Source organism: Colobus angolensis, unplaced genomic scaffold (genome assembly GCF_000951035.1).
Source record: "Colobus angolensis palliatus isolate OR3802 unplaced genomic scaffold, Cang.pa_1.0 Scaffold77, whole genome shotgun sequence".
NCBI classification, from domain to species: domain Eukaryota; kingdom Metazoa; phylum Chordata; class Mammalia; order Primates; family Cercopithecidae; genus Colobus; species Colobus angolensis.
In genome coordinates, this window is record NW_012121487.1 from 4768422 (window position 1) to 4779243 (window position 10822).

At 42.0% G+C, this 10822-nt stretch overlaps 1 protein-coding gene across 1 annotated transcript in view; it reads right to left on the reverse strand.

Annotated features, from left to right (window-relative positions):
* Positions 1-858: 858 nt before the first annotated feature.
* Positions 859-10822, reverse strand: part of FCRL4 (Fc receptor-like 4) — a 27801-nt gene continuing 17837 nt past the window's right edge. The window contains exons 7-12 of the mRNA XM_011928471.1: positions 7323-7436; positions 6155-6182; positions 4629-4711; positions 4336-4401; positions 1835-1866; positions 859-1746 (exon numbers count right to left, since the gene is read on the reverse strand). Coding sequence (XP_011783861.1) covers positions 1636-1746; positions 1835-1866; positions 4336-4401; positions 4629-4711; positions 6155-6182; positions 7323-7436 — 434 coding nt within the window. The 3' untranslated portion in view covers positions 859-1635. The remainder of the gene's footprint in view (positions 1747-1834; positions 1867-4335; positions 4402-4628; positions 4712-6154; positions 6183-7322; positions 7437-10822) is intronic.

Below are 10822 nucleotides of genomic sequence, written 5' to 3' on the forward strand. Positions count from 1 at the left end.
CTCATGGATAATTTTTTTTTCTTAATTTGAGTCAGGATCCAAACAAGACCCATGCATTCCTTTTGGTTGATATGTCTCAAGTCTCATTTAATTGATAAGTCTTCTCTTTCACTTTTTCTCTTTTTTGGGGGTGACACATGTGACAAATTGATCCATTCATATAATTTGTAAAGATCAAATCGGTGTAATTGGGGTATCTATCACCTTAAATATTTGTCTTTTCTTTATATTGGAAATATTTTAATTACTTTTCTTCATTTTTCTTTTCTTCTCTCTCTCTTTCTTCCTCTCTCTCCTCTTCTTTTTATTTCTTTTTTCTTTTTTTCTTTTTTTTTTTTTTTTTGCCATTTATTTGTTAAAGAAGCCAGGTCATTTGCCCAATAGCACTTTTTCTCAGTTTGTGTTTTACTGGTTGCAATCCCATAATATTATTTAAACAAGTTCCTTTTTTCCATGCATTTTCTATAAAACAAGTATTTAGTAAGAAAGACTTGACTGGATTCAGTTTTAACATTTGGGGCATGGATACTTTGTAGGTGGTATTGTACACTTCCATCAGGAGATCTATAAGATTTGGCTGCTGGTTTTTGTTAATTATTTAACCAGCAGGTATATCATGAAACATCCATACAAAATTGTGGCTTCCTATTTCTTTTATTCCTTCTTCATTTATTGCAAGAGTTATTCTCACATTAACGAAGTAGTAACTCAAAGACACAGTTCCTACAAGAAAAGCAACCTGATTTCCTTTGAGTAGGGAATGGTATTTAGAGAATCTGTAAGGAGTGCTTATTGCTTACGGGTTGGTAATTAATTTCTAGGCCTTTTCAGTGAACAGATGTAGGAAATATTTATTTATTTTTAAAGGCAGAGTTTATTATGAGTTTATACTAATATTTTAAATTCAAATTTAGGTTTGGAGAATTGTTACTTAAGTTTTTAAATATATATTTGTGTCTCTTTTCTCTAATGTTGCAAATCTTTGTCCCTAATGACATTAACATAATTATCATTTGCTTTTGGAAGCACAGCCTAGAGCTTGCATCTCCAGCTCTTCTGATGTCCTCTTTTAAATTCCTCTGTCTGTAAACCATTTCAGGTGGGTTCTTTTATCTGCAACAGAATCCTGACAGTGTAAGCTGTGTGGGCAGAAGTGAAGTGTTTGTGCAGTACCCATGCAGCCACTCACAGTTAAACAAACTGATGCAAGTGAGTCTCCAGTGAGAGAATTGTTGTAGATGTATATAGCAGAGATCCAGGTCACCCAGTCTTTTTCATCTCTGTGCAAATCCCAATTCACCAAAATTTGTGCTTCTGTTTTTCAAAAACAGTCATTCTTTCTCTTTATCCCCCTTCTCTAATGCAGACCCTAGGGAATGTATTAGGCCAGGCCTACAGCAAATAATCCAGGGTCTTGTCTTAACTGTGGATCCTGGTCATTTTAGTGAAGTCTTTCACGCCATTCCATCCCAACATCAGAGCAGATGAATGAGTATTCCTGGGAGTGAATGCATATGCATGAGGAGAATTGGAAAGCTGGAATGAGTTGATCATTCCAGGAGCCACAAGGACTGCACTGGGCCTGGGACTTTGGATAAGGTACAAATCACATGAGTAGAACATTCTCGTAACTTTTCATTCTAGTAACTTTTCATTCTCGTGACTTTCTTCGTCCTTAGAGCTGATCTCTCCAGCTGAGTTATCTGGGTGTTGTGTCTTCACCTCAGAGTAGACAACTGAGACATCCTGGAATGGAAGAAAGAAGTGGAAACCAAGAGGGAGTGTGAGGCTACAGGTAATGGTGGAGATAAAACTGTGGGGAAATGAAACTCACCTTATCCTCTAGAAGTGTCCTGCAGGTATTAGCTGTGGAGAGAAAGATAATCACTGGACTATGGGCATAAGGATGCACTTAGAACTCAGTCTGTTAGCTGATTCCCTAGAGTCTGGGAGCCACTGGGCCCTGTCCATTGATTGTCATGTTTTCTCCTCCTCTTCCCCTAACATGTCTTACAATACATTTGACTTTCTGTTCTATCATTTCTTAACCCATCCCTCTGCAAGTTCTTTTCAAGCTCCGTTGATCTGTAAAGTCCTCCATCAATACCACACTAAGAAACCTCACATCCTTCTTCTACCAGATATTGAGAGATTATTTTTTTCTTAGTTTTAGTTCTTGCTTCTCTTAACTTACAATACTGTCATCTCACCACCCCTGATTGTCTGGCAAGTTCCCATTACAGTGCTCCATATGTATGCCCTGTGAGAAAAACTCTCTCCTGCATTAACAAGTTCTAGTTCTTGATTTTTATTGCCATGGTTTCCTAGAGTTGGAGCCAGAGTGAGAGGTAAGTTTAGCAGATATGATTTGGTGGACTATGCATATTAGGAGTTAAGAGTCTCAGAGTAAAAGGTAAAATTATCAGAGCAGCAGAGCAATTTTATGGAGAGAGAGAGCCTGAAAAAAAGATACACTCTGGGGCACTTGAGGTTTCTCTCTGTTTCTTACTGTATTGTTACCATATTCTTACCCCAAACCTTTAGGGATTGCAGATATTTTTCATAATATGATGGAAGCTATGTACTCTCCCCAGAATAATGGTCATTTGCACAAAACTTTGCATATGATTTCAGGGGCTTCATGTAAACCTTGAGGAACAGCTAAAGAAACCATTCTGTAAATTATTAATACTTCAGGTGTCTGAAATGTAACTAGTCCATCAACAGAATACTTGGTTTAAATGGTGTTTTCATAAATATGTCAAGGAAAGAGTATGAAGAAAAGCAAAATGATCAAGAGAGCTCTATAAGATAAGATGTACTCAATCCACCCAAGAAAGGTAGTGGCCTTTCTAATGCTTCCACTCAAAGGGGATCCTGATTAATGGAGGTGGCTCAGGGAACAAAGTGAAAGCAAAGCAAGTGATCAGGTGATATATGTTGGTCAAATATAATAATAGGCTGTGCATGCAGAAAATACAGCAAGACAGAAGACTTAGTCTTAGCTTTGTCCTTTACTGACTTTGTGACCTTGAGAAAGTCCTTCTCTGAGTCTTATGTGTAATACTTCATTTTCATAGAACACCTTCAGCATCAGGTTACAACTGAAATTCCTAGATTCTAACTTCCCAAGTGAGGTGCCATGGGGAGATTTATACAAGAAATAGAGAGAATTGTTTATTTCCTTGACTATAAGAACCCAGGTTAATCAACCAAAGCAAGGAAGTGTGGGGAGGAAAAAAATAAAAAGATTTGTTGAAGAGATGTCTTTAGAAAGATTGATCAGTTTATGTCCAATGTACCTCTGCTTTGGTTTTCTGAAGTGGGAGTAGCAGGTGGAGACCGCTATTTTATAGCCCCCAGCCTGGTGAAGGAGATCTCAGAAATTCCTCTTGAACTTCTGAAGTGATTTTGAAGTGATTTCCTTGATGCTGGGATATAGAGCTCCCACCTCAGAAAGCCAAAGTGGACCACAGGTTGCAGTTACCTACAGTGATATTTTTCTACTAACAGATCTCAATTCATTAGTGGGTCTTAAAATGGGGTCTGAATAGGATTGAAGAAGTGAAGCAGAACTTCAAGAAACAATTCAGCTTATTCTGGCCAAAATGGACTAACAGGGACTGGATTTGTCTTCCCATTTTAAACAATGAGAAAAAAGGACAACACAGTGCTTTTCAGATATTGCACCAGTTTACCACTAAGCTGTGCATGGACTTGGGAGTTCAGACAGAGCCTGACTTCTGACTTGAAGCCTTGCTGACTTGAAGTAACAGAGACCAAGAGTTCTGTTTTACTAAAGCAGCTAGAATTTGTAGGACAGTACCAAAGAGACAGGAGGAAAACAGATCGAAAGCTCCAGAAGTCTGCAGAGGGCTCTCCTCAAGTCTTTGGCTGAATACTGATAGGCATATTTGTAAGATGAAAGTATCTTAGGCCAGGGTAAGAACCACCGGAGAAGAACAGGCAGAATAATCCCAGAAGCTGATGCACATATTCTCAGCACAATGCTTACCACATAGTAGACATTTTACAAACATTTATTCATTCAGACCTAAGGGAGACCTTAGTACATACACTATAATGATCACAATATCTATCAGAAGGCTGCTTAATTTCCATCCTGATCATCAGCAAAAGTATACTGTATATATTTCAGTACCTATTTTCCCTCCTTAGAATCTAAGCTCCCCACTGCAGGGATTTTTGTCTGCCTTGTTTACTAGTTGACTTCCCTATACTTACAATAGTACCTAGCACATAGGAGGTACTCAGTAAATGTTTGTTGAATGAATGAATATAGTTTGCAGCCAGAATCTCTTCCCAGGGACATACCTTCCCCTTCTGCCAGCCGAATAGTCTGGATCTCAGAGTACATCAAATCTCCCTTTTTGGGGTGTACTGGAAAGAAAAGACATTTTCAAGGCTGTTCTTGTTAGTATTAAAGTGCTACAGATACCTCTTCCTAAGCATCATTTCCACTCTTCTTGGACACACAATGGAACAATTATCTGGGAATATCTGGTTTTGGGACACTTTAGGGAGTTCAGAGGCATTTCCCATGGCTGAAAGCGCATTATCTTTCCATGGCTGAGGCCAGGAACAGCTTCCTAGAGAGGAATCCTCACCATCGACATACAGCGACTGAAGCTCCACCTGGGCAGGGTAGATGGAATGGGAGGAGTCTCCTGGGCCTGGAGTGGGAGGGAGCCTGTGAGACACAGAAACACATAATAATCCCTGTCACATTATAACATGCAGGAGAGTGAGATACTCAGGGAGAGCGGCAGAGGAGAAAGAGGATTTGGAGAAAGTCAGCAGCCAACAGGGAACAGGAAAGCCTGAATGGTTTAATCAGAGTTTCAATACATCTATGTAGAGTGAGATTGTTCTTTTGGAAGAGATTCTGGGGCTGTAGGATGGACAGGCTGCCTGAAAACAAGGTTAGGGAGTCTCTGACATCATAGTAACAATCACCGTCTCATAGTTAGAATGATTACTCTTGGTTGGTTAAAAAATACTGGCTTTCCAGCCTGGGCAACATAGTGAGACCTTGTCTCTACACAGAATAAAATAAAGTTGGCCAGGCATGGTGGCATGTGCCTGTAGTCCTAGACACTTGGGAGGCTGAGGTGGGAGGATTGCTTGAGCCTGGCAGGTTGAGATTGCAGTAAACTGAGATGATGCCATTGCACTCCAGCCTGGGTGACAGAGCCAGATCCTGTCTCAAATATACGCGTACTGGCTTCTTCATCATCAGGAAGTAGTGATTAAATGTCTTTACTTTACTGTTGGCCTGGTTCAGTGGCTCACACCTGTAATCTGCACTTTGGGAGGCTGAGGTGAGCGGATCACTTGAGGCCGGGAGTTTGAGACCAGCCCAGCCAACATGGTGAAACCCAGTCTCTACCAAAAATACAAAACTTAGCTAGATGTGGTGGCTCACGCCTGCAATCCCAGCTACCTGGGAAGCTGAGGCACAAGACTCACTTGAACCTGGGAGGCGGAGGTTGTCGTGAGCTAAGATCGTGCCACTGCACTCCAACCTGGGTGAAAATAAATAAATAAATAAAATGTCTTTACATTGTAATGTCTGTACAATTCAAGAAGGAATTAGACATAATCCATACTCCTATTCCTAACCTAAGACTGAGACACTGACATAGAAAGAGGAAGATGACAGTATTTTCCAAATGGAAGTTAAGGGCATAACGTTTAATGAGTATATATGCATGTATGGTGCAAAAAGAAGATTATTAGAAACATAGAGTTCCCTGGAAAACCTAGAACATTTGTAGAAAATCTAGACTCTAGTCATTGTATGCATAGTTATAGTAACACATTGTCTAACTTAATTATAGTACAAGAAATATTCTTTGCCAACCCAGAAAATTTATAACCTTTGGTATTATCCATTTAGAGGAGTAGGTTAAGGTCAAATAAGAAATCTATCATTTTGTATGTATTGCAAACTATTAGCTGACAAACAAAGTTCTAGGAAGCTTCATTTTTGACCAATTCAAGGAGTGTGAAAATGGAAGTATCTAGCTACAGGGCCAAAGAGATATAACTTGACCTAATTTTGTAACCCCACAGTTTTGCATATTGTGTACTTGGGAAACTAAAAAGGAACTGGCAGAAGCTGAGGTCTCACCTGGTTTCGTCTCCCAAGAAACCAACTCCTGCAAAATAAAGCAAAGATGCATTTTTGTCAGCAGAGGGAGCCCTTTCTCAATGACTTCACATAACAGGAACTATCTAAGGGATGTCATCAAGAAAGTCAATTCAAACACCTGCCCGGTCCTGAGTTTTCATGAAAATGAGGTGAAAAAAAGATTGAACAAAGCATATAACTTGTTGAGACCAGGACTGCATACTCCTGAGTTAAATATGCAATTGTTTGAGAATTTATTAAGATTCAAGTCTGTGTTGAAATCCCTCAGGAAACATTACATATAACCAAAGTGTCACTTGGAGAGTAGTGAGCTGTGGGTGAACTTCGAGGAACATCTGTGGCCATGCCCAGAGGAGCATCGGGCTCTGACTCAGGCTCACTAAGGAGAATTGGTCAGAGGTCCAAAGCTCCCTACCTCCAGCTCAATGCAGGACACATAGAAGGTGCTGTCAGGAATCTGGAAAGTTGAATTGAATTAAGAGACAGAGTTGAAGGATGTGGGTAATTGTTCTAGAGTTGAAAAAGGTTCTACTCCTGTCTTCTACACCAGGTTTCTTGGCATCTAAAGCCAGCCTGAGGTGGGCTGAAGCAAGAAGCCTTTGGAAGTACGCAGCAAACAATGCCTGGGACAGACCATGTCCAAGAGGCAGGGGAGGCTGACCTGAGGAGAGAGGGGCTGCTGGAGCACTAGATGGCAGGCTCAAACTCAGACCCAGAAAAGCCCCTGGGGGGACAGAAGGATAAAATTAGCCAGCTCTTATTCTCAGTCATTTCTGCAGAGCCCTTTAGTTCATTTTGAATCTCCATTTATGGTGGATTTAGGTTGAAGTATCTAACTGGCCAGTCTGTATGAACCAAAGAAACTGCCTAAGTAAACTGTTCAGATACAGTTTTTGGAACTTTACATTAAAAATTTCACTTTCCCTCCCCTTCCCTGAGACTTAACCAATCAGACTAGATATGAGCAGCTCTCATTTATGGCCTCTATTTGCAAAACTACCCCTTAAGGCAGGAACAGACGTGAGTGTGTGTGAACGCTGGGAGTGGAGACTTGGGAGTGTTGGCTGGGTGGCCACTGAGGCTGCCTGCAGGCTGAGTTCAGGGGAAGGGACAGGGCAGGAACTGTGGCAAAGAAAAGAGCACAAACCTGACTTCCTCCGGCGCCAGCAGTGAAACAGCAGGGCCAAGGCCAGGAGAAGAGCACTGAGCAGCCCCCCAGTGGCTCCCGCGGCGACAAGGCCATCTCTGTTGCCTGGGGTCTCTAAGGGGAAAGGACCTGTGTGAATCTCAGTGGAGAGGTTTAGGGCTTGGGATTGCCTTTTCCTCAGCTTGGTTGGGTACTGAGCCCTAGAAGAGAGAAGAATCTAAAGGACTAGGACTCATAAAGACATCTTGGGCCAGGTTTTGGCCAGAAAAGCTCACATTGGGTGGGCCAGGGTCTGCCTGAGTGGAAGAGGAAACAGCTCCCTCTACCTTCAGTGAATCATTTTAGAAACTAACAATTTAGGGGAAATCCTAATGTTGTATTCTGGTAACCTGGCTTCCTGCGAATTGCCCCCAGATACCTGGAGAGATACTGTGGGACCATGGCTTGGCAGCACCTAACTTAGGAACAGCAAACTGCATGAGAGAGAATGAACATTGCACCAGTGATTAGGGCGCCAATTGAACCAACAGTAACTCTGAGATTGCTCTGCATTGGGACACCATGATGAAATGGCATCAGCCTCCTTCCTCATAGAAGCCTGTGCCTGTGTGCTCTGAAGGGCAGGAGAGAAAAAAACGGATGGTAAAAGTACACACAATCAATACATTGTTAGGGGATTTTGATATTTCCATGGGGTCCATTCTCCTATCCTTTCATCCACAGAAAAGGAGGTTTCATTCAATTTACTCATTTATACAGCAAGTATTTACTGAGGCTACCCTGTGCCGGGCACTGACCTAACCCTTGAAGATACAACAGTGAACAAGGCATTAAAGTCCCTGCTCTTGAATTGATAACCCAGGGAGGGGAGACAAGCAATAAACAAATAAATAAATTTATACCATGCCCTGTGGTGATGAGCTAAAGAACAGAAAGCATGAGAGAGGGAGAGAGAGTGGAGAGTGGGGGGTGGTACTTTTCCATACGTATTCTTGGTCCCCAGGTAAACTAAATTCAGACCTCAGATGCAGGTACCACAGAATTGACAGAGAACATGCAGGTAGTAGAACAACAGCAACACTGACCATGATTTCCATTTGTTTTCATCTATGATTTCGGGCACAGAGGAGCCATTGGCGAGGAGTGGCTGGTGACATTTCTGATATTATCCTTCCCTCCCTGAAAATACCAACATACCTGCACTTTGACCTATGAGTGGTTCCACTGATAGACAGTATTCAGTGGACAGCCAGCCCAGCCTCCTAGCCACAACAGCTGAAAGAGTAGGGTGGACAGCAGGAGAGAAATCTAAGGACAGAGAGGCTTGGACACTACATCCTGTGTTGAATCTTTCCCTGTCGCCTGCTGGGGCATCTGCCTGTGCAAAATCAGAATCAGCCATGCCCTGGTCTAGGATTCTAGACTCAATGGGCAGAAAGCAAGTTACTCTACCTTCCTGGTAACTCTATTTCCTAAAAGAAATGGCTACTTTGGGGAAAGTAATTGGAATTTGTCTCAGTTAGAAAGGCACAGATTTGTTGGGTTAGAATCCCAGCTCCTCCACTTACTCACTGTGTGAGCAGGGAAAATTATTTAATCTCCCTTTGCCTCCGTTTTTAACTACTTACTGTTGTAAATGAGTTACATGTAAAGTGCTTTGAACAGTGCCTGACACTTAAGTGTTATGTCTAGGGAAGTACTAGTTCTTATTTTGTGGACCTGTCACCATGACCTAGACTCTCAGGAACTTCAGGCTGGTCTAGCTTAGAGAACACCTCTATAGGTTAAGCCTACTCCCATACAGCCCTACCCCAGACAACCTCAGTCCATGCTATGGATTGATTTGTACTCTTCTCCCCCAGATTCATATGCTGAAGCTCTAACCCCAATGTGATGGTATTTGGAGATAGGGCCTTTGAGAGGTAATTGGCTTTAGATGAAATCATGAGGGTGGGGCCCCAAGGATAGGATTAGTGCCCTTCTAAGAAGAAACACCAGAAAGGTTGTCCTGCTTTCTCTCTCTGCCACGTGAAGATACAGCAAGCAGGTAGACTTCTGTAAGCCAGAAAGAGAGCCCTCATAAGAATCCACATTATATTAGTGCACTAATCCCAGACTTCCAGCCTCCAGAACTATGAGGAAATAGATTTCTGTTGTTTAAGCCCCCCAGTCCCTGGTATTTGGTTATGGCAGTTCAAGTTGCCTGAGACAGCCCACCTTAGCCCAGTGCATGAGGCTACTGCAGAGTTTCTCTCTTTGTTATATATTCTCCTATTTCTAAGCACAGGAGATTTTGCACAAAGTCCATGATTAAAAAATATTTAGGAGGGAATCCCTGTTCCATCAAATATCACTGGAACCTTGACGTCCATTTAATCTTTGAGATCATCTGTTTCCTTAACAGATGTTGACACCTGCTTTCCAGAGCTGTCATGAGAATAAAGTGAAATGATACATGTGAAGTGGCCAGTTCACTGCCTGGATCAGGATCCTGAAGCTGATCCATTCTAATGACCTTAACCCCCAAAAGGAAGAGGAATAATTTATACTTACCAACAGATTCACTGTTATCTCCTCAGAGATTATAATCTTTGAGCTTCCTGAGGCAAACTTTTCAGAATAAGAGCCTTCCTGCAGAAGAAACACCCTCTACCATCAGCGTTACTCTGGATTTCAGGGCATTCAGGAGTCTTTAGAGGGATCCCTTGGCAGTTTGCAATTTTGCTAATCCCTTCTTTCTCTCCCGTAATCTGATTCTTGAAATGCCATTGAGCCCTGGAATTCAAGACCAGACTGGGCAACATAGTGAGAACCTTTCTCTATGAAAAACAAACTAAAAAATATAGCTGGCCACGGTGGCACATGCCTGTGGTCTCAGCTACTTAAGAGGCTGAGGTGGGAGGATCACTTGAACCCAGAAGGTCAAGGTTGCAGTGAGCCAAGATCACACCACTGAACTCCACTCTGGAAAATGGAAAGAGACCCCGTCTTAAAAAGAAAAAAAAAATCATTGAAATGACATTAGCTCAGTCTCAGTCCTTCTCTGCTGGGAATTACACCCAGTGTTATTCCCAGACTGAGATGCAGACTGCTGTGGTACTTAGTTCTGGGGAAACACCTCAGTCTCTTAACCTGGTGGGGCCTGCTTGATCACAAGACTTGCCAGCATCTGGGCTATTAGCATAGCAACCCCCTTGCTGGAGCCTCTGACTAAACTGTTCAGGTTTATGGCTCTGACCAGCAGAGCTGACTTTGTATAAACGGTGCAGCTGTTTTGGGAGAGCAGTCTCCAAAATTTAGAAGTTGGAAATATTAAAAGGATCCAGAAAGAAAACTTCAAAAAGTATCTGGTGAATAGATAAAATACTAACAGGTTATGTCCCAGAAATTGAGCAGGAAAATGTTTCAAGAAGGAGGGAGGGATCAACTGTATCAAAAGCTGGAGGTAGGTCAAATCAAATGGGAACAGTTTTCCACTGGCCTTAGAAGTATGGAGATCA